General features: G+C 40.2%; 2 protein-coding genes across 8 annotated transcripts in view; one reads left to right on the forward strand and one right to left on the reverse strand.

Annotated features, from left to right (window-relative positions):
- REV1 (REV1 DNA directed polymerase) overlaps positions 1–15313 on the forward strand; it is a 53914-nt gene extending 38601 nt beyond the window's left edge. For 5 of the 7 annotated variants that reach the window (XM_039714152.1, XM_039714153.1, XM_039714156.1 and 2 more), the window contains 10 exons: positions 529–701; positions 3474–3576; positions 5107–5263; positions 5644–5846; positions 7549–7782; positions 10685–10793; positions 11835–12046; positions 12181–12373; positions 13254–13356; positions 14891–15313. In XM_039714152.1, the coding sequence (XP_039570086.1) occupies positions 529–701; positions 3474–3576; positions 5107–5263; positions 5644–5846; positions 7549–7782; positions 10685–10793; positions 11835–12046; positions 12181–12373; positions 13254–13356; positions 14891–15002 (1599 nt within the window). In that variant the 3' untranslated portion in view covers positions 15003–15313. The remainder of the gene's footprint in view (positions 1–528; positions 702–3473; positions 3577–5106; positions 5264–5643; positions 5847–7548; positions 7783–10684; positions 10794–11834; positions 12047–12180; positions 12374–13253; positions 13357–14890) is intronic. The other 2 variants (XM_039714154.1, XM_039714155.1) reach the window with 1 other exon arrangement.
- Positions 15314–17385: 2072 nt separating this feature from the next.
- The window catches only part of EIF5B (eukaryotic translation initiation factor 5B), a 35603-nt gene continuing 28813 nt past the window's right edge, over positions 17386–24175 (reverse strand). The window contains exons 18-24 of the mRNA XM_039714160.1: positions 23901–24032; positions 22457–22588; positions 22283–22359; positions 22012–22176; positions 20622–20760; positions 19959–20120; positions 17386–19134 (exon numbers count right to left, since the gene is read on the reverse strand). Of these exons, the coding sequence (XP_039570094.1) occupies positions 19027–19134; positions 19959–20120; positions 20622–20760; positions 22012–22176; positions 22283–22359; positions 22457–22588; positions 23901–24032 (915 nt within the window). The 3' untranslated portion in view covers positions 17386–19026. The remainder of the gene's footprint in view (positions 19135–19958; positions 20121–20621; positions 20761–22011; positions 22177–22282; positions 22360–22456; positions 22589–23900; positions 24033–24175) is intronic.

The raw sequence follows: 24175 nt of genomic DNA on the forward strand, positions 1-24175 counted from the left end.
TTTTTTGAGATCTTGAGTATATATAGAAATGATAGGGGAAAAAAGGAGTTTGAAGAGACCTGACAGTGTTCTGTAGTCCAGACCTTTGCTCAGAGCACGGGAAGCTAATAAATCAGACCAGTTGCTCAGCACTTTATCCAGTCCGGCATCAGAAATCTCCAAGAATGAAGACTGCAAACTTCCTGAGCAACATGTTCCATTGCTTGACTTTCCTCATAGTGAAAAAGATTTTAAGTCCTGTGCTCTTCATCTTCTAGGTTTGTGCTTAGACTTGCAATTCTGTGTTGGGGTTTCTAAATATATTTTTAAAAGACTTCTTTCAACATTAGGACACGAATCTACCATTTCGTGTCCTAAAATTAAGTGACCTACAGTGAAAACAAACCACTTGAAGTTAAATGAGACAATTGCTTGTGAGTCAGCTTGCTCTTTTCAGTTTGTGCAATCTGGATTGTATTAATCCTTAATGATTTACTTTCAGTATTTGAAAAGTAATAATTATCTAAACATGTTGTTTTTCCCCTTCAGCCTAAGGAAGCAGAAGCTTTCCTTCTGAGCCTCTCAGAAGAAATCCAGCGTAGACTTGAGGCTGCTGGTATGAAGGGTAAACGATTGACCCTTAAAATTATGGTCAGAAAGGCTGGAGCACCAGTAGAGCCTGCAAAGTATGGAGGTCATGGAATCTGTGATAATATTGCCAGGTGAGTACTAGGCATGAACACACTTCTGCAGGGCCTAAAATTTATAGGAAGACAAGACAGAAATTTTGAAGTGCCTGGTACGTCTTGGTCTACATATAAATCTTTCACCAAAATAAGTAGAGTATTGTTATCAAAACTCCTCTGTGTTTGGGTTGTACATGTGTGGTGGTTATCAGTAATACATATATGCTTATGTATTGTTGGTGTACCTTTCTCCAGCTTGCTCAGTATTGGAAATGAGGGTTTTGTTAGAGTGTTTGAAGAAGACATATTTGTGTCCTGCACTGTGACATACATGCAAGCAGCAGTGATTTCTTTCAGTAACCAGCCTCCTGTTTGTTACTCCAGTTCTTTGTTCCTTATTGATAAACTGGATGATGTTGATTAAATATTTTTTTAATCTGAATATTATTTATGTCCTTGCATACAAAAAACACAGGGATGTAATCTAGGCATACAATATCATATGCTGTTTCATGCAAGATTGTCATGGAACCTACATACACATATATTCTTCAGGCATACACTTCTTCATCAAAGCAGCTGTTCTTCAGTACAGGATGATCCTGGCTTTTGAGAGACGATAGGTCTTTCTACTTTTCCTTCCATCTCAGGTGATTGTAACAGACTAATCCCTCCTGAACTGGGGGGTCATTTGGTGGGTGTTGCTGGTAGCAGAAGAGGTGGTGGAGTTCACAGATCACAGAATATGCTGAGTTGGAAGGGACCCGCAGGGATCATCAAGTCCAGGTGCTGGCCCTGCATAGCACTATCCACGTGCCCAGAAGTTCTTTCAGTGGGTTAAGAGTTCAGTAGCACTTGCATGCATAGAGCCTGTCATGCTTGTGATCTTGTTACATAGAATTCAGCTGTAATAAAAGCAGAAACTACAAAATTCATGTTTCGCTATAAGAAGCTCGTCACTTTCTAGAATTGGTATATATACCAAGAAGAAAATCCCTCAGTCTATACTTTTGTCTTCTGGCTATCCTGAATTGTTTGACCTGAAGATTTATTCTTAACAGCCTAAGAACATTTCTTAGTATTGAATGTGCATTGAGATAGAGCTTTATTCCTCCCATATTTTAACTCTTGTCAGAGTGCTTTTTCATGAACATATCAGTGCTTTGGACCCCTTTTCTGTGGTCAAGCATAATGTACACATGCCCTGAAATTTCCCTAATTCTTGAAGTCTTCAGTAAGGTCGGGGGTCACCCAAGAATGGAAAATTGTTCACACATTGCTAAAGCAGTTCAGATGCCAGGATTTTGTTTGGTGGTGTCTCTTTCTGCTTCTGGCTTTCCAGTGACCTTGTCAACCCCAGTCAATCCAGGTTATGCTGTACGTGGTGTGTTTCTGTTTTTGTTAGAGCATTTCTGTTCAGCCCAGTAAAAAGCTTTTTAGCAGTGGAAGGGTGAACTCCAAAAGTTGAATCCAAGCAAATGGATTAGAATCTCAGTGTTCCCCCAAGTGACCAGTTTCTCTCTTCAGTTTAAGATTTTGTCTGTACCTATAGCTCATGACTCATTTCTTGCTCCTTTACCTCACAGTTGAATGGCTTGCTGTGCTTTGTTATCCTACAGGTCAAGATCCCCTAGGATGATAACCATAGTACTACAAAGGATTCAGACTTGCAGACACACTTCAAATCAAACTCAGTTTTTGAGATTAAATGGTATTTTTACTGCATTTCTGAAACCTAGTCATGATAGTTCAGCACAGACCTTTTTAAAATATTTTTCTTAAATGTTGTGTACCTTTAGTGATACTGATCCCCTTTTTCTTAAGAATACTAACATGTAAAGCTTAATGATCTTTATGTTGTTTACAGTCTGAGGATTTTTAGTTTTCATATTGGCAGAACTAGACCTTTCCAAAGAGCACTTGGCTGTTCATGGTGGTTTCCGACAGATTCAAAAGCAGAGTAACACCATCATGTTTAGTAAGTTGTCAGGATGGCACCCTGTAAAAACACCAAACTTCATTTTCTTGACAGAGCCCACTCCATCAGAGCTAAAACTGCATCATTTATTTCAGTGAGAAGACTTCACATCACCCACATGCATTTGATGAGCCACTTGAAATTTTGTCAAAGGTTAGGCCATTAGAGAATCGAGAGCTATCCAAGCACTGCTGCTGCCCTGCCGTACTCTCAAGTGGTAATCTGTAAAACTCACAGCCAGATTGTTTTGTGAGTCTTGTTGCAAAAAAATGCCCATAGCTTAAGATAATTTGGAATGTTGTTTAAAGTTAATTGCCATTAATTTTAATTCCTTTTGCTTGTAATCCCATGCACATTGCCTACATCTGCTTCCTCTCTGAGTTCCTTTTGAAACTCTTGCTGTTGACAATTGAAGTAATAGTGACCAAACTTTCTATGAACCAAGCTTGAGTGAAAGACAAAAATGCAGGAGTGTGTTTTTGTGCAAACTGTTAACTTCTTGTGAAACTTTTTGGCTGGCTTCAATAGATTGCATGTGTGTGCATATATATATATATATCCTAAACTTGACCTTTTAGTGTGTGGACTGCACACTGAGAATGTTCAGTTGGTAAGTATTCTGCTTTTCTTACTTTTTCTGTAGATCATGTTTAGTTTTAGTTACCTTTAAAAAGAAACCACAGAACAAATAAAAAGTGTTCAGTTTCTATATGCCAAGGAATTATGATCTGTCTTTATTTCATATCCTCTCTGGAATAAATACAGAATTTTTGTCTTCAGGATTTGTGAAACAGTTTCTTTTTTTAACCATACTTGTTTATTCTTTTTAGGACTGTGACTCTAGACCATGCAACAGACAGTGCAAAAATAATTGGGAAGGAAACTCTGAACATGTTTCACACAATGAAACTGAACATATCTGATATGCGAGGGGTGAGTTAATGGGAAAACTAAAATTCATTCTCTTTATCAACCTGTTTCTGTCTTTTGTGGATTTTCAGTTCCCTATGGTAGATGTTAACCAAACTTATTCAAAAGTGTAGGTAATACAAAGCTTATGTAAATTAGTGTATGCAATTATATTATATTTTCTAACCTTTGAAAAATATGGTTACAAAGCCATAAATGTAAAAAATTATTTTTTGTGATATAAATGAATGCACAACTTAAAACGTCCAGAGGTGACAAAGTAAGAGTGTATCTTGTACAGTTCTATAAGCATGTGTAAGTTTTATTTTGTCTTAGAATTTTCTGTAAACTTTTGCCATACAATAATTGTGTAACTAATATAAACTAATATATAACTGTTTGTAATGCCAACCATTAGAGATAAAAGGAGCTTTTGTTCTAGAATGCAAATCTTAGAGCAAGAAAAGTTGCCAGCCCATGTTTTGGCCTTTGTTTGAAGGTGGTTTTCTGGCTATTTTGATTCATGTCTTATTTTAGAACTCCTGCTCATCTCAATGGTTTTGTCATAGCAATGTGACCCCGTGATGCTGCTGTTTTGACATCAGCCATTTGTTACAATAGAACACAGAGGATTTCTAAAACAAACGTGCATTAATTCATCATCTGGATATAGAAGTAGGGTTTTGATTCACAATGTTGCTTTCAGAGTTAGCTCCCTGACTTGGAGTTGAGGAAATATTTAATTTATATGTCATATTCCATTATTGCAGCTAAGAAGGTGTTAATAAACAAAATCCTTACTATGTAATTAATTATGGAAGAAAACCTGGTGGAAATATATACAGTGGCTCCTTCATGCTTCCTGAGTCCCATATACAACTTTTTCTAAGTGTCAGGTTTTTTCCTTTAAAATTATGGAGGATTGGCAAAAATCTCGTACAGTGCACCAGTGCATTGTTAATTAGACACATTTTGAACCACTGCTGATTTGGTATTTAAAAGTGAAATGAAAATCTAGGATGTCTTGAAAAATGACAAATCTAAAAAAAGACTACTTCTACCAAAGTACTTTCTTCCATTGAGACTTTGTAAAAACAGTGTTTACAAGTGAAACAATAGTACTTCTCTCAATTGTAGACATAAGTGATGCATTTAGTGCAGATTGTCCTTGGGGAAAAGCATTGCTGGGTACCCACATTTAATACTAACCACATTCTTGTCAGTATTTCTGTATTTGTTAGCGTCTAAGAAATTTCATAGAAAACACATTGCTTCATGATTCTGTTGATGGCACTTTTTTATATCAGAGAAGTTAAAATGGGAGTACCTTTGTAATTTCTTAGTTGTTGGATTATGGTGGGTAATCCTGGGATTTGTTTTTAGTGACTGTTTATGTGTATTTCAATATAATTTTATTTGTCCTCCCTCCCACCCACAACAGGCAGTCAATTCCAAAGAAGGAAATGTTATTATTATATAATTACATATTTTAAAATTAATTTTATTTATTTCAAAGAACTTCATTGAATTAATGCATTTATGTTTTGGATTTAGGTTGGAATTCAGGTACAGCAGCTAGTTCCCATCAGTAAAACAACTTCAGCTCTCTCAGCAGTACAATCTGGACATTTACCTGGTGCATCACATTCGGTTATTGATCTTTTTCATGTTCAGAAAGCAAAAAAGCACTCAGAAGAGGAACCTAAGGAAGGTCAGTAAGCATTGTACTTGGCATGTGTGATAGTGATCAGTTCTGAAGGACCCTAACATAGATCACCTTTTGGAAGACTTTTTCAGTATTATACCAGTGTAAATTGTGCAACGTAAAAATTCTGAAAGTGGGCTTTGCTGCTGTAAATGAAAATGCTACTAATAAAACTTTGTATAGGATTAGTCTAATTAGGGTGTTTTTGTAGTTTTTTGGTTAATAATAACAGAGGATACTTTGAAATAAAAAGTGTTATGATGGTGCTACATTTATTGTGTAAATTCTTCAAATAATGCTAGAAAATACTTTTTACTGTGTCTTGAATCTTCAGAGTATTTTTTACTAATAGGTGATCATTCTGTATTTTGTTTCTATATGTATAGTATTTGTGGCTGCTATGGACCTTGAAATATCCTCTAATTCAAGAACTTGCACTTTACTTCCATCTCGTGGTACCAGTGTCACACCTGGTGTCAATTCTAATGCCAACAACACCGAGCCTGCTGTCAAGTGGAATGGTGTGCATTCTCCTATCAGTGTAAAATCCAGACTCAATTTGAGTATTGAGGTTCCATCTGCTTCCCAGGTAAACCTGAGAATGTGAAATATCTGCAGTATATTGTAATAACTTGGGATTGTCTGTCTATAAAAAGGAGTTCTTTTTAAATAAAAAGAGTTCTAGTAAAGTATAGTGCACAGTAAGTAACTCTTATTGATGCAAAAATATTTTGCCTTAAATAAATAATGTTGACGTTAGGATGCACACTTAACATTTGTACAGGACACCACTATTTAGATGAAAGGGACAGCCTTCATTATTTCTGCCCCACATGCTGTTCAAGTCGACTCTGCTAGAAAGGTTTGCTATGAAACAGCTGCACAGACTTGTGCAGGTATTTTAGATATAAGCAGACTTACTTGCTCTTCTGTAAAAATGTGTCATTTAAATGTCTGTAATTTAAATCTGTAAAAGCATTTCTGTGGTTTTTTTAACAGCTTTCTCAAATATTTATCCATTTTAAGAAGCAAATTATGCTTTTGGCAGGAAATGTGTTCCTATAATGCAATATCCAAGCCAGCTCAGGATCTAAAAGCAACTTGACTGAGCAATCAAAAGCGCTGTACATTCAGATGCTGCCGTAGGATTAATATGTATAAACAAGTGAAAAATGCACTAGCTCTTCAGCAGAGTTCCTGCTTTGGTAGGAACAATGGCACAATATCTTTATTTCTGCTTTTAATCATATTATAATATGGAATGTAATTAAAAAGTTCAGTGCTGGGAAGGAGTGGTGAGAGTTAGTGCCACACTGCTGTTTGTATACTGTACTAGGAAAGTAACAGCAATCCTGGGTGTTTTACACCTGGGATTCCCAGGAATTTATTAGAGTTACATATGCAGCAAATTTGGAATGAGTGAATACAAACAGAACATGGAAGAGTAACTTAAGTGATTAACAATACATACAGCTTTCATCAGAACCTCTCACTTACCAAGCCAAGTAAATTTTCATAGATATTTGTGGTTCTTTTCTGTAAAACCAGAATGTGGTCATAAGCTCCAAATTTTCTTCTTAAAAGATAAATTATTCTAACACAGCTGAAGTCTTACTCAGCAGAACTTAAGATGCAAACATTGGCATTTCTCTACATATTCAAATTTTACTTGTGAGAAAAATGATGCTGTACATCTGCTCGTCAGTTGCATTCATTCAGTCACTTGTGCAGCTGTCATTGTACCCAGCAGCTTCTGGACACTGAGGGGCTATCTCAGTTGTTTCAAGTGAATAATTGATAGTAAGTAAAAGCTTATTTCATCATCCAACTCTGGCAAGTCTGACAGTATGCAAACATACATAATACCAGTAAAGTAAAACAGTAACATGCACCCTAGAACTCTATAAAAAAATAAATCAATTGCTTACAGCTTTGTGCTGGATGCCAATTTAGTATTCATACCAACCTGTTGCCTGTATAATTTGAACTCAGAATTCAGGTTTTACTTTATCATTAGCTAGCTGTAGAGGAAACCCTATCTATGTTTTTTGGTAAGAAGACTGAACATTGTGAAAAGATAAAACTGAGCATTCATATTTACTGAGCTGCTTAGTCTTAAATGATATTTTACTGCTGCAGAGTGTAACTCTCAGGTTGCTAATGATGTTTGCATACACGGGGTAATACGTAGTGGGTTTTGTAAAATTCAGAACTGTATAACTGATGTACTGACTAAGATAGGTCTGTTACCTATTCCTTAGAAAAATCTAAAAGTTTTTATGTACTTGTAGCTAGATAAGTCTGTGCTAGAAGCTCTGCCACCTGATCTCCGAGAGCAAGTAGAGCAAATATGCACCATTCAGCAAGGAGAGAGTTATGGAGAGAGCAAAAAAGAGCCAATAAATGGATGTAACACTGCACTTCTGTCACAGCCAGTTGGAACAGTACTTCTACAAATACCAGAGCTCCAAGAACCAAATACCAACATGGGAATCAATGTAATAGCCTTGCCAGCTTTCTCACAGGTAGGATGTTTGCATGGCATCAATTAATAATTACTTTTCATCTGTAGGAAGTTAGAAGAATTCCTTTTAGTTTGTGTATGCTTTATATGTCTAATAATTAGGTAGTGGAAAATCGATTGTTGTTTTTAAAACAGCATTACTTTTTGAAGTTTCCTTCAAAGGACCTAGTTTGCACTAGTTTTTTGCACTGTTTTTTTGTCTCTATCTACTAATGTATTTTGTGACCCAGTTACTTGATCCAAAAATGCAACTTAATAGGGCAGCCTTGTTGTTTTGAAGATGTAGTTCAAGAAGAATTGAGTACTTCCTATTTATTTATGAAGGGTATCTATACTATCTACATGAGAGTGCCTTATGCTCATACTCAATTTTTTTTTTCTGAAAGCCATTCTGCTTTCTTTACTGGCGAAAAGAGTCTAATATTTACCATTTTTATTTTGTGAGTTAGGTCCTCGTTTAATATCTAGAACAGTATGGTTGAAAAGCTTCCCTGTAAGCTTCGTGGGAAAAAAAAAGGCTAAACTCAGTTGGTTAATACAGGAGGAATTTTTTCAGTGTTAAAATCAAACATGAACTTGATTCAAAAATACCATCTTACTCTAAATACAGTTTGATGCATTTTTTCTCTTGAAGTCTTTGTGGTAGTGTATGTGCTATGACTGCACACAAACATTTAAATCTGCCTCGTGGCCCATGAAGCAGGGAAATGAGTAGTAATAGGTTTTGGGTATAGAAATGCTGCCAACCACTCCAGAATGAGTACTTTATCTACATCAGATATAGATTACACCCTGCCATCTTTTCATAGCTTAATAAGGTTTGTTTTGCAGCTCTTCATTCCTTTTGTCTGAGCTGAGTTTTATGATCAGGTGCAAAGCTAATTGGCTGACAGTGATTTATTCATTAGAAAACGTGGAAAATTTCCTTTGTTAGGTAAAGTCGTCCTGTGAAAGGAATCCAGATAGGTTGCATTCCTTTCCATCAGTTGCTGAAGTAATCTTAGAATTCAGAATAGCTGTATGTCTCTGTAGCCTGGATCCTGCAGAGGCATAGGATGCAAAACATCTGTAATCTTTAATTACAGATGCCTAGAAATGCATGACATTTGTAATCATGGTGTTAATTAGTGGTGGCAAGTTTTCATTTAATCCTTACAGTGCCTTCACGTGGTACAGATTCCTCCTAAGGAAATTGATACAAGCACATCAGAAATACTGGTAACTGTATATGCTGAGGTCACCCATAACTCTGTAAAACCAAGGTTCTCCAAAATGTGAAAGCTTTCAGATACCTGTATGACAATGTTAGGACATAGTACAAAAGTTACTTGAAACTCCAGTTATATTGGACAATTCATGTGAATTCAACTGATGGCTCCTTTAATTGAATTTTTCCATGTTACATCTGAGAGAGCAGCGATGGGCGGATAATAAAAAATGCATCCAGTTCATGTACAGCATTATTTCTGCATTAATTAAGTGGTGTACACAAAAAACAGTGTCAATTCAGAGCATTCCAAATCCTTGACTGTCAAATGCTTTACCACAGAGCACTAAACTTTTATAAAAAGTTTTATGAAGTGAAATTTGTACTTAAAAAGATAACTTACACCTGTGATGTAATTGGCTGCATTTCACTATAGTGCTTTGTTCTGCACAATGCATATGGTAGTTGAGGTCAGAGCTGTTCCTGTTTCCTCCTTCAATTAGTGCATATTCTGTGTGGTGAAAAATTCAAGTTGACTCATGGAGTTCTGAAAAAGGAACAAATTTGTGCTAAATTGATGAATTCTAACCTGTAAGAGCACAGTCATGTTTATGATCTGTATTATTTAGACATCGTGTGTGAATAGCATGCTGTACCTCCCTGTCATAGCATACATGTTTTGGTTTTAAAAAAAATAAACCTCTATTGAAAATAAGAGATAAATTTTAATACCTTTGCAGACTGACATGTAATAAATACAGTATCTCAGATAATGATAGAAATTGCATTGTACTCTTAGCATAGTAATTGTAGTTTTGACCAATTTTTTGTTGTTTCTGCTCATCTCTGAATTTTACCAGTGAAATGAAGGGCACTCTCCCACTGACAGATTTAATCCACTAAATGATAGCTTTGCTTTGAATTAGATTTTGAAGATTATGAGCTGAAAACACTGTCTAGTTATAATGGGAAACTCCAAATACAAGATGAGTCTGTCACTGCTGGGCTACTTCTGACATGCAATGAGAAAAAATAACTGATAATACAAGAAATTTTATTTTGTCCATATGAGCATGTCTGGCAATTGGCATCAAATTATTTCCTGTCTAGTATCCAAGTCCCTGGGACAGTTGCAAGGAACTGTGTTTTTATCAGTCAAGCAAGTGGTGGACAACTGTGGGAGAAAGATAAAACCCTTTTGTACTAATTCAAAATATGACATAGCTGGACTTGGCTTTTCCTGTCCTTAAAGAACTGAGACAACTTCCAAGAATATTCTGAGTTATATAGCACCTTGCAGGAAATAGAAGTGTCAAAAGAAAAGGAGGAACAAAAGTGTGGTGGTCACAATGTTTGTGTTTTGAAATTTGAAGGGAATGCTCTCTGGGTTAGGCTTAATCTTGCTCTTAACGCAGCTGTACTGGGTATCAGTAGGTGGGGAAAGATGGTTACTGCATTATATGCTCATAATAGTAATTTTAATAAACAGAGTAATATTAAATGTCCATTTTATTGGTTTTACAAACTAAAATATACAAAGATAATGTACAAAGTGCTTTGCAGTATTTCAGTTATATCTCCTTTATTTTTGCTTGGCATAAAATGTAAATACCTTTCTCATGTGAGTGACCTAGAAAGAAGGAAATGGTGCTGCTCACTGCTAAAATAATCAAATGAATCTTTTGTTACTGTTCAGGTGGACCCTGAGGTTTTTTCTGCACTACCTGCTGAGTTACAAGCAGAGCTGAAAGATGCATATGATCAAAGGCAGAAGCAATCAGAGCAGCAGCCTGCTAACACTTTAGGTGAGAACATGTAGTTGTGTAGTAATCTTCTGGTATAGGAGGTTGTTTGCTCTCCAAACAGCTATGCAACCCTAAGTAACAAACTGGAAAATACAACCAAAGCTTCTCTGAAGATGCTGTGCTGAACTGAATTTCTGTATTTATTTTTGACAGATTGTCAGTTACAACCAGCTGTGGTTTCAGTTTGCAAACAGGTGCCCAGCTTTACTCAAATGAGTGATTAATTCAGTTCGTGGGGACTGTGGCACTAAGCTTCCCCACATCCATATGTTTGCCAAATGGAATCCAAACTTGATGTGTCTTGTGATTTAAAGTATTGCACTTTCTTAAGTTAATTAAACTCTTTTCAGGGAGCTTTCTCATGGTTCCCTGAAACCCATAGCACTGGCAGGGTTTTGGGGCAGCTAGAGAAAGATACACTACACCTCACTGAATGTCTGACAGTCAGCTGGGTTCACTCTGAGCTGATCACCCAGGTCTCCTTTTTATAATCAGCAGAAAGAAATAAGACTAATTCCCTGTGGACATGCTTTGTCATAAAAGTAGGTTGTAAATGTTATTGGTTTGATTGCCAGTTAAACACTGCATTGTAATTATAATCACACCCTGATTTCATAGCCAGTGGACTAATGCAGATAGGTTAGAATGATGGAATGAGACACATTTCCTTCATAAACTGTGATAAAATCCTTGTGGGGGCTTTACACTGCTGGCTTTGCTGCTAACATTGGTGGGACAGTGCTCTGACTGAGGTGAGGCAATTTGTCCAGGAGATTCAGATTTCACCAGCTGCTTAATGTGAGCATTCAAGTACTGAAATGCTCACATTAAAAAGATTATGAATAGCTGAGTGTCCTCGGTGTACACTGAAAATCTAACAGTGTTTTTCAAATATGCAATGGTGTGTGTGTTAAAGTTGCTTTATCTAGGCTGTGTTTTCTTAAGTGATCATTAGATTTTTGTGAGAGATAGAGTCCCCTTTCAATGGAGAAGTATTAAATTTTAAATGTATCAACCTCTGACTATTCCTGTGTTTTTCAGTGTCAAAAAATCCTTTCCTACACCTGAAGCATACAACTATGAAAAACAAGAAAAAAATACGGAAAAAAAATCCAGTCAGTCCTGCAAAAAAGATTCAGAGTCCTTTAAAAAACAAACTTATTGGTAGTCCTGTGAAAAACATGCCAGCTGCATCTGGAAGCCCACAGAAGCTAATAGATGGCTTTTTGAAACAAGAAGGAACAGCTGCTCAGGTACTTTTAACATGAACAGTTTTTGGTAAAGCTGTGTCTGCTTCTTTAGACTGAGTTCAGGTTGCTATTCTTCTTTACAAGATTCTTCACTGACACCTACCTCTATATGTATATGGTGTTCCCATGTTTGTCAGACTGAGCATTTCCCACTTCCATGTCTGGAACAGGCAGAAGCAGTTCCATCAACTTCGGGTTCCCCAGGCCCATCAGCTGTGCAGGCGGAGCAGCAGCCGGGCTCCTTCAGGCCACAGGCCCCAAACCTCGCTGGAGCTGTGGAATTCAACGATGTGAAGACATTGTTGAAAGAGTGGATCACAACTATCTCAGGTGAGGGATGTCACACTGGGTGATCCTGCAGTGCATCACAAAGAAAACTGCTTTCAGTAGGCTTTTTGTACTTCCTTTCTCCTTCACTCTTCCTTTTGCTGCTTATTTTTCACAGTACTCTTGAAGTCTTACTGCTTTGGCAGTCTTGCAAGAACTTGATTCTTTCTGCCAGTTGTTACTCTGTGGCTTTGCCAGCTCCTCTTGCTTAACATCATGAAAAGTAACATGATCTTCTTCAAGCCATGTGTCTGGCCATTGTCCTGTACCTTGATGTTACTTCTGTCTGAGGTTTACTGCCTTTTTCCAACATATTGCAACCCCTAAGATGAAAGTTCTTGAAAGGGAATTAATTTCTTCTCTGAAGATCTCTTCTTAGAGGCAAAGGAGTGCAGGGTTTGGGGGTTTTGTCAAAATAAATGCTGGGAAGAGCACTAGATTAAAAAAAAACTAAAACCCGAATTGTGCAACTCTGACACTCTTGCTAAATTGTGATTTGATTTAGGTCAAACAAATAGCAACTCCTTAAAACCTTGGGAAATTTGACCTGCCTGCCCTAGACATTATTATTCTCCTACGAGTTTCAAAACAGCCATTGCATTCTAAAACCCAGGTTCTTTGCCCTTTGGTTACTGCTAGCTTTGCTGTCTGTTGTTCTTACTGAAAAAAAAGATGGCTACAAGACAGGTATGTCAGGACCCTGCAGTCCTGTTATGTGCACAGCTTCTGATGTCAGGAAGATGTATGAGAGTACAGAAATTGTCAAGGTGGCCCCTGATATGCTGACACTGCAGAATTTCTTCTATTGTATTCCCATTGTTCTGTGATTATAGTCTAAGTATACTTAAAGAAAAGACCTCATTTTATTTTTTTTTTATTACAGATCCTATGGAAGAAGACATTCTACAGGTTGTGAAATACTGTACTGATCTAATAGAAGAAAAAGACTTGGAAAAGTTAGATCTGGTTGTTAAGTACATGAAAAGGTAACTTAATTGCTGTATTGTGAACTTTAGATTGTTTTTGTTAGAATTTATACACTAGATGCTGCATTGTGAGCCCTTTAACCCATTAGACATTTCACTGATGAGTGGTTTTAAGCTTGAAAACTGGGGTTGAGGGAAGGAGTTGGAGTGTTAAAATAGGTAATTTGGGAAAAATTAAGAGTAATATTTAGTAGTAATTCATGGTTTGGGTTGAAAGGGAGCCTAAAGATCACCCAGGCCCAAATCCCCTGTCATGGGCAGGGACTTCTTCCACTAGACCAGGTTGCTCAGAGCTCCATCCAGCCTGGCCTTGAACGCTTCCAGGGATGGGGAATTCATAGCTTCTCTGGGCAACAATTTCTAGAAGAAGATGGTAGTTTTCATCAGCATTGTCCCTTTTCTTCATCCTGTTTTTGCTCGTTTTTTCATGGCCCCTCTAGACCAATTTCATTCTCTTGCTGTATCCAGGTTCTGTCTCACATCCAGCCTTTAAATCCATTCCTGTTACTTTGTTATTGTGCTCCTATTAGTTTTCCCATGGGTTTATGAGGTTTTAATCCATTTATGACTTGCTTACTAACTAAAGCTTAAGCATGAGGGCTCAGCTTTCTATGTTTTAGATCTGCAAAATAAGTTTCACAAAATGAATCAAAACCAAAAAGACTACAGAAGTGTAGGAAGTTCACTGGGCTTTTGTATTATGGGATATCTTAAGGTCTTGAAAAATGCAAAATACACAGTGCAATGAACTATTTAATGAAATCTGTGTAGTAAATTGTTTATAAAACTCTTCAGAGTTGTCAGAATGCCCCATTTCTGGTCCCTGTGTGTTGGATCTGCGTTGATGGCAGTGTCCAAAGGGTTCACACTCACTCATGATGTTATACCTTCCAAAGCTCTGAGTGTAGGAACCCTCTGCTCTCCTGCAATACAGGGATCTAGAAGGGAGACTGAGAGTGCAGAGCTGCTTTGTTTTCTTTGGGCAATTCCTTCATTTACTTCTTGTAGCTGCTGATCATAAGAGTAACTCCCATCATAGGGGGAACTCCTAGTTCTCTGTGGATTTTGTTTTTAGCAATAAATAAAAAAAAATAATGAATATATAAAAATAATATAGTGCCCCAAACCCTATTACTTAAATGTGTTGATTGCACTTGGCATTTATTGGAAATGGAGAAACAGCATCTCTGTCTTGGGATGAGGAAGTAAAGATCAGGATTCAGAAGCTTGCTATTTCTGTTCTTCAGTATGCAGTTGGTGGAAGGTCACCCACCACTTAATTCACAGGCTCACACCACTGCCCAGTGCCAGCATTCACAAGCTGCTGTGACACTGCTCACACCAGGAATTGGTGCTGTTAAGTAAGGCTTGGTGCGTTTCAGTAGAGAGGGAGGGCTTTACCAGGACTGAATCAAAATTCCATTCGTGAGGAACTGTTGTGATCTTGTTTTCCAGTGTGAAGACCAAAAGTGATTGTAAGAAGGACTGGTTCTGTAATGGTAATTTTCAGCCTCTTCTTCCTTTTCCCCCTCAGGTTGATGCAGTCATCTGTGGAGTCAGTTTGGAATATGGCATTTGACTTCATTCTTGACAATGTTCAGGTAGTTTTACAACAAACTTACGGAAGCACATTAAAAGTTATCTGAACATGTAGTAAAAAGCTTGATGAGAGCCTGGAGCTCTCTGCTAGCTGTGCCATAAGTGCTTGTGAGGTATTTGCAAAGTGCATGATAGTAATGCCCTGAGTTTTTATAATTTCAGATTTCTTTTTAAACAACAAAGTGTTTTGTACATTTCTTTTCAGAAAGTGCCAAATTTGTCAGTATTGCATGTAAATAATTGTGTTAAAATTCTTTTATTGTAGTATAGAATCTATTTACAAAATGTTTGTTTATAAAGTTTTATGGATTTTTACAGTGAAGTGTTTACAGTTGTTTAATAAAGAACTGTATGTATATTTTTGTACTGATTCTATTTTGTGATGCTTCAGTTTGAATATAGTGAACCCCTTTTACTAAAGCTGCAGCTTTGATTCATTTCACAAAGTTTTACACAGTGGCACTGCCTCAGCACATGGAGGAGGCTGCGCTACAGGCACCTGGCTACTTTTTGTTTCTTCTTCACTAACTTTATTCAGATTTTAAGCTGAGGGAAGAATATTAGTTCATTTTCAGTTTCATCCTTCAAAGATTCAAGCCAGGGTGGCCCAGCTGCTCCTGAAGCACACAGGATGTCAGCTGAAGCCTGGGTGCTGTCTGACCTTGGGTGTCCTGTCCCCTCTCACTTGCTTCTGGAGGAAGGCAAGTACCCCAAAGTGGCACTGCAAAGGAGGGGGGAGTAGCCAGCACGGAGCACTGGTCGAGCCTGCATCCATCCTCTGCATTGCTCCTACTCAAGCTAGAGCCCCGTGTAAAACACCACCGTTCTCCCCAGCCTGTGGCACGCATTTCCTTCATGCAGCATAACAAAATAGATTGTTGGGAGCAGCTGAGACAAAATAAACCATCCCATCACTGTGTCCCTGCTTGGGAGGGTGAGCTTGCATCCCTGCAGTTCATGTGCTGGGCAAGTCTGCTTTTTGCAGGTGTGCACCAGCCTCACGCAGTTGTACTTGGCCCAATATGTTGAACAAGGCTGTTCAGGGACCTGGAGAGAATGAAGAGCACTTGACAAAAACCCAGTTGGTAAGAAAAATCTCTGCTGAAGAAATGATGGGGGAAGGTGAGAAGTATCCCACATAATGCTGGGCATAGAATTGCAGGAATGCAAGCTGGAGTGAACCCTGGAGCAGTATTTGCACCACTAGCTTAAGTGGAAGCACCTTGCCTAGCATAGGGCAGGTGCTGCTGCACCGAGAGCAGCTGCAGCTGCTGCCAGTACAGCTGGGGCAGAGAAGGCTGCGTGGTACATCTGCAGCACAGCTTGCAGCAGTGACAGCAGGGCTTTAGCTTCACGTGTGACCGTGGCTTCCTCCTGCCACACACTGGCAGAGGTACCAACCTCTACAGCCAGGGGATGGATGAGGAAAGGGCAGGAGATGTCACTTCCCTTGACTTCAGTATGGCTTCTCATTAAACCTGTGCCATCCTCACGGAGAAGCTGATGAAGTACAGGCTGGAGACAGAAGTTCACTGAAAACTGGGCAGGCAGGCCCTGGTGGTCAGTGGTACAAAGTGCTGTTAGGGGCCAGGCCCAAGTGGAACCCAGAGCCAGTACCAGGTCCAGTCCCATTCATCCCTTTGGATGGACCTGGGCGAGGGCTGGTGCAGCCTCAGCACGTTTCTGATGGCATAGGGGGGCTGAGAGGCTGGGGGTGCTGCTTCCAGGGACCCAGCCGGTGCTGGGAACTCCCTGGAGCACAGAGGTGCCAGGTTCGGTTCTGCTCCCAGGGAGGGAGGGGCCAGCTCTGCAGTAAGGCCAGGGCAGGAGGAAGATCCCCAGGAGTCAAGGCAGGAGCTTGTTCCCTCTGCTCAGCCCTGGTGAGGGGCAGCTGCACTGCTGGGCCCATCCCTACGAGAGAGGCACAGGGCAACTCCCAGACACAGGCCCAGCGGTGCCAAGGGGAGTGAGCACCAGGGCTGAGACAGCCAGAGCTTGAGCAGGCTGGGGGAGTCTGAGCCATGTGGATTAACTCCTGACAGTGCTCATTTCCTTCCCTCTAGTGATCCAGCATCTCTAGAGAGATGGACATTGTCTGAACAAGACCTCTTGGGTTGTAGGTTGGGTCTTTTGGAGCCCCTTCAGTTCCTGCCTTTTTCTCTTCGCCTTGGTTTAGATAAGCCAGCACCTCAGCTGCTCACAGCCAGGCAGGCATTGCTGAAACTCAAGCAGGTGTTTTACCAGTGAGGTTTCAGGTACAGCCCTGCTTTTGGAACTGACAACAGACAGATGAACAATTGACATCTTCAAAAGGACTCAGCATTAATGAACTGTAAGTTCCACAACAGTGTATCTGTTTCCTGGGGTTTTTACCTATGGGAAAAACACCCTTACACATTTGAGAGAACAAAAAATACGTTGACCACACTCTTTGACATCTGTGTTCTTAAGAACTTTTTATTAGTGTAATTTTCATGATTGCATAGTTTGCAAAAGAAAATTTTAACAATTAAAGTCAGTCTCCTCCCTCTGCTCATTGTGTTCACCCACTGATGGGAAGTTGCACCACACACTAACCATAGTGAAAAGGTCCTTTCCAATGGCAAGTTTAAAGTCTAACAAAAAAAATCCAGCAAATTAAATTCCATTTGCAAAGGAGGCGAGTTACTAAATGTTCCTTTGTAATTGAGTCCACATAGTCTCAATCCTAACATTCAGATTTTTCCAACAAAAAAAAAGTAATTCAAGTGACAGAAGAAATCTGATCAAACTGTGTGTTGAATGTTAAACTCTTGTAAGGATCTCAAATGCTAAAAATCTCAGCTGCATAAACAATCCTTGATTTTGTTTCAGCTTGTGCTTTTGAAGAATGTTTGTCTTGCTCCCAGCAGCATGAGCTGTGAGTTACAGCTTCAGAAAGAATACATCAAGCTGTCATCCCAGGCAGGGAGGCAGAAGGTAACGGGGGGAAGGAGAATGCTGGGATTACAGACTGACTCCTGGTCATCACAAACATCCACGCTGGAGCTGGTTCAGTCCCTCGCTGCCAGGTGACTCCACAGCTGTGATGCAGCATCCAAAGTCACAGCTCCCAGCCGGCAGCTGTTGGCAGGTGCTCCCAGCCCTGAGCAGCAGCTGGAGAAGAGATCCTCACCTCCTCCGGAGCTGTGCCTGCTGAACACCCGGCCTGCCCCTCCCGTGCCTCGGGAACGCTGGCGTCACCACCCTGAGCACACAAGAAGTGCATTCTGAGGAGGAAACGCCTTTTCTGGAACAGCCTCCACCCTTCTGCCAAGCAGAGGGAGGCAAGAGGCCCCTGCCTGGCCTTTCCACATTTGCCACAGCCCATGAAGTGAAATTGTGATTACTGAAGCAACTGTAAAACAAATGGGCTGCTATGTCCATCTCCTTTATTTGTGGCTCTGCATTATAATGATTACAGGTTGACTTCCATGAACTGTACAAGCAGTAAAAGGTGGGCAGCTATGCTTTTACAACATTGTTTCACACAAAGCAAATACAGAGATACCCAATTGCCTAATTTTCTATTTAAAAAAACTATAGGCACAAAGCAGAAGAATGTTGGAAAAGAAAGTCAAGGAAAGAGGTATGCATAAATAAAGAAGTATTTCTTACATCAAAAATGTCCCGAGAATCACAAAGTCTGCAGAAGCTTGGTTAATCAAATACTGCAGTACTGCTCTCATCAGTATAAAAGTGAAAGAGCTTTAGTTCTGTAATAAAAATTCAATTTATTTTATTTTGGAGAGAAGGAGGGAAAAAGGGTGGAAAGAAGGTGTAAGAGAAGGAAGGGCAAACTTTAAAACAGCAGCCAGTATTAGGAAGGGTAGCAGGAGAGGTGAACAGGCACATTGGAACCATGGGAACATGTAAATTGAGCACTGTCAAACCAGTGTAAATTTCTTGGTTTCTCATGGAAAACATTTTATCCACATATTTTCCTCCCAAACATATATCCAACACTGTCTTCAATATAGGACTTTGTTGGTAACTTTTTTAGTAACAGGAAGAGTGCGTTTATTCCTGCCTCCCCATTGCTGTAAAAGTTATCTAGATGATTTCAAACACTTTCTTCAGTTCTACTATAAGCTGCCAGTCAGACTTCTGCATCTCATCCCTGAACCAGTCCTTCAGAGCATCGATGGACTGACGGCTGATCTGCAACACACAACACAAACCATCAGAAACACACAGGAAATAGCAGCAGCTTTCAGCACACTGGAAAATTATTCTGAAGAAAGGGCAGTCTGCACGCCAGCTGAACTCATTCTAAGCCCCCAGTTGCTGCTGATCAGCTGAATGACCCATCCTGGTTTTTTCCCTTCATTTCTCCTCACACCATGTCCCCTATCTGGTCTAGAGGGGCTGCAGCTGGACAGACCATCCCACTCCTTATGCAAAAGGCAAGGACTGGAGAGGTCTCCTGCCACCAGGGCCTACAGGACCAGCAGCCCAGCCTGTCCCTATCCCAGGCCCTACTCGCCCTTCACTTGTGGGCACACGCCCCGGCACGTGTGTGGCAGGAGTGTCCTATGGCATGGTGAATAAAGCAGTTGGGAAGGTCGAGAGCTGGGGCTTTACTTCCAACAGCAAAAGATGGAGCAAAGGATCACGTCCTCATTCAAACCCAGTGTCCCACAGCCAGAGCAACTGAAGGATTGCTATTCATTGTGCAATTTCAAGCACAGGCTGTGGTGCCCTGGGGGACTGCTGAGCTCTGTGTACAAGCAGTTGGCAAAGTGTGAGGGTGGCATTTTGCCCTCTCAGGTGCTCCGAGCTCCAAGGTCTTTGCAGCCCACAGCACCTCCTTCCTTTAGGCCTCTGCAGGGGCACCACTCCATCCTCAAACCATGGCTCCAGAGACCTGGGCTCCCTGTGACAGAAGGCTCCTCCCCTGGTTTTGAGGCTTCATGCTACATTTCCACTTCAAGCAAGCTGCCAGTCTGTCCTAAGCCCTCTCCACAAATGCAGACTGCTCTTACCTTGCTGACGAGGATATCTGTTGCTTCAAAATGTCGTCCATACATTTTAGGTGATTCCCCAGGAATAGGTTCTATTTTAACACAAACTTCTTGGCCTTTCTTTGCAACATCCACTGGTTTGTGGTTTATTTCAATACTTGTAACTATTCCAATTTCAACAAACTGTAATAAATGAAGCAGCTGTAACACATCCACCAAACCTCTGTGCATGCACCCTTCTCTAAAGTCCTGTTTGTAGGCACAGACTTGCTGCAGGAAGAGCGGCACTGGCAGAGCTGCTGCCTCAGCACAGGCAGGCAAAATGTACAGCACAGCAAGTGCTGGGACACCAACCTCCCACAGCTCATCTGGGATATCAGCTGTTAGCCCTTGGTTCTCCCCTTTTTACCTTCCAGGTAGGACAATTTTGCCCGTTACTCAATACCGCAGCACAGAACTGGCAGGTGCCCCCCAGCCACACTTCCTGTGCCCTGCTCCAGAGCTCAACTCTTCTGGCAGACAGCAGTGAGATATTTAAGCACCAGAAGACTTGATCTGCAAGTTTGACCCTCACCTCCCACCAGTAATCTGTGCACTGAGGAAAAGCATGCAAGCACTCCATGGTGCATCATCCCAGGAACTACCAGCTGGATCAGACATGCAGTGTAGGAGACCCTTACTTACATTTTTGCTAGGTACACACATGGGAGTCCCCTGCTTCACCTGGCCAGCCTCCACCACAACACCCATCACTATTGGGTCACGAGAGTTGAAAATGAACTGAGGGAGTATTTTCAACTTGCATGGAAACACTGCTATATGCCTGGAAGATGACAAGAAAAGGCACTTAGAAAGATACACTGAACAGTGGATGTAACATTAACAGTTCTGCCTTCTCCCACACTTCATGGGCATTCATTCTAGGAGTGTTACTTGGAGGAAAGCAGGGAAAAACCTCTTTTCCAATTTGCCACTTCTAGTCCATACCTGTTCTTCAAGAACTACAGGGAGTAATAATCATTCATGCCTGGCATGGATTTTAATTTGACAGGCTTGAGAGCTCAACTTTGACCAAGACCAAAGGAGTAGTAATTTTACAGTGTAATTACAGCCTCACAAGAACACGGAATAGAAATATTGCTGCCTGAACTCCAGAATTTCAAGGGTTTTTTTTTGTTTATCAAGTGAACAAATACATTTAAAAGCTGACCTAAACAAACTCAAGCAGGGAAAAACCTCTTTTCCAATTTGCCACTTCTAGTCCATACCTGTTCTTCAAGAACTACAGGGAGTAATAATCATTCATGCCTGGCATGGATTTTAATTTGACAGGCTTGAGAGCTCAACTTTGACCAAGACCAAAGGAGTAGTACTTTTACAGTGTAATTACAGCCTCACAAGAACACAAAATAGAAATATTGCTGCCTCCAGAATTTCAAGCGTTTTTTTTTATCAAGTGAACAAATACATTTAAAAGCTGACCTAAACAAACTCAAGCAGGGGTCAATATGAAACTAAATACATTTTCATTTATTTTCACTGTCCTTATTTTACTGAAGGCCACCCAATGACATGATTCCAAAAATTAATTTTGGGTCCCTATAAATCCTTGAATGATTACATATTCCTGTTACTGCAGTTGGAATTAAGCCCTCTACACTGGGATCACATGAATATGAAACAATAGAATCCAAATCCTTTTAGTTTTGTTTTTTTAACTCTGCAAGACTAACCCATCTGCCACAATCTAGGAAGAGAAGCCAAGTATAGAAAGCAAACTATAATAAAAACACTCCATATTACACAACTGTTCCAGCTGAATCCTGCATCTACTGCACAGCTTTCACAGCTCTCACCCTACTAGGCCTAATCCAGATCCAAACAATTAGACTGGAGCCCTGAATTCTTGAAAACTATCAATTTATTGTCCTACCATCTTCCTCCTCTCCTCCCATTCCATCAGAACCATAAGCTAAGTAATAAGGAAACACGTAGTTAAATACAGCTTCGTTTATACTAAAATCAGAGAGACATTTATTTGGGAAACACCCAGAATACAACTGCTCATACTTACTTGAATTCCTCTTGTTTCTGTTTTTTGTAATCTTGTCTGTATTTTGTGAAGGCATCGAACAAGTGATAAATTATTTCAGCACTGAAGATGCGCACTCCGAGGCTGTCGGCCATCTCCTGCGCGTCCCGTTCGATCCTCACGTCGAAGGCCAGGATGACGGCGTACCTGGGAACAGCGAGCCCAGCGGTTCAGCAGCTCGGCAGCACCAGCGCGGGCCGGGCCCGCCGCAGCACCGCCGCGCGCCCAGCGGCGCAGCCAGCAAGGTACTCACTGTGGGTCATGCTCCAACATAACCGAGGCCTTCATAACATCTTTTTTATGGACAGGACCTATATTAATTCCTGAATACTGTCGAAGAAAGACACAAAAATCAAGTCACTAATCTCTGAGGGAAAAGGAAACATTTACTGACTAAACACGGAATCAATGGCACAGTAGTACTTACTGGCACTTCTGATGTTTTAAGAAATTCAAGTAATGCCTCTAAAGAGCCTAAAGTAGAAGCCTGGACATAAACACCTTTCTCTTCTAATTTGATTGCATTCAGTGTTTGCTTCAGTTCATGTATTAGTTCATCCTTTAGGAAAAAAAAAAACAAAACAGGAGAGAAAAAAGCAAGTTTTAGTTCTCTTGCTATTTATGCCTCAGGGTACAAAATCTTCCTGTTCATGAGCTGCTGAAAACAGGCAACAGCCATGGTGATAGGTCCCAAGAGACAGAGCTGCAGTGTAAATCATACACAGCCTGTGAGATACTGACTGTTTATGGCATTAGAAACGCCTGAGCTGAACTAGACCTGAGGATCTTGTGGGAAGATGATGAAATAAAACTGAGCAGATGCCCACCTTCAGAGCTGGTAACATTTCTCTGCAGACTACACATCACTTTCCCCAGCAGTTCAAGTTTCTGCTGGCAGGGCTGAGCAAACACATGGCCCACATTGTTGTGGCCATGGCCTCAGCTGCCTGGGGATCAATGACAAAAGCTGATAACTAAAACATGAGCTGGAAAGGATCCTGAACACTCTTTAGGCCTGGGTACCAAACAAGATGCAAGAGCAGCAAAGCCAATTTGTTGCTTTTAGAGAAGTGAAAAAACCACATTTTTTTAGAGCCTATGCCTTCTAATCTCAAACACTTAAGTCTCTTCCTCTGGCAGATGAATGGGTTTTGCCATTGACTTGTAGCCATTGTGTATCTACTACCAGTAGTACACTTGAAGTAAATACTCATAACAGACCCAGCAACAAGGTCTGTGTTTGGACATCCCAAAAGTTTAACCTCCCTTCAAAGGCACAAAGAAGTAGACAGAAGACTAAAGGAAGACTATGATTAAAAGTAATTTAGCAATGTGTAAATTGGAACATGTAACTTAAGTTAGCAAACTAACTTCCTGCTTTTGGAGAAGGCAAAACAGAGCAGTTTTGTGTTTAGGATAGCTACATCCTTTCCTCTACCATTCTTAACATGTAAGTCACAAAAGAAATTTGTTGTGAAAGCCTTAAATTAATTTTGCAATTATGAGAGTTTGCAGAACTCCACTAGTAGATATGTACCTAATATAATTTGATTAGAATATATCCATAAATTACTACAAATACCAAATCAGTAATTAACAGAGTCAAACTATGACATATTTGTTTTCAAACCTTATTCTAGCAGCAGAGACACCCCAGCAAAATATCAGGGGAAAAAACTAATGGTCAAGATACTAAAAACATCATATCACCGAAGTTTCACATGGGCACAAGGCTAAAACATGTCACTGGAACAGTTTTTAAAACAACCAAAATCCCAGTTATTTGCAAACTGGGCTCTCAACATTTGAGTTTCATCCTCAGAGAGCTAAAGTCACCTCAGTGTGTTTTACTTCAGCATCAGCCACCTCACCTTCAGGACTGGGACTTCATCCTCTTTATGAGCTACAAGCAATGGCAAACCAGCCAATGTTTTTTCCAAGTCTTTCCCAAGAATCTTCACACCTTGAGCAGCAACAACCTCTTTGTGCTTTTCATACTGGTTCTGAAAAAGAGAATATACACACTAGCAAAGAGTTCTGTGCTGAGCAGCTGAAGAACACAGCGGGGAGCAGTGAAGTGCAGCAGCTCCCAAGTTTCATCATGATTGTCTTTGCTTTGCACTTGCACCTTCCAGTCCTCCTGCTC

Source organism: Passer montanus, unplaced genomic scaffold (assembly GCF_014805655.1).
Source record: "Passer montanus isolate IOZ18808 unplaced genomic scaffold, ASM1480565v1 scaffold3, whole genome shotgun sequence".
NCBI lineage: Eukaryota > Metazoa > Chordata > Aves > Passeriformes > Passeridae > Passer > Passer montanus.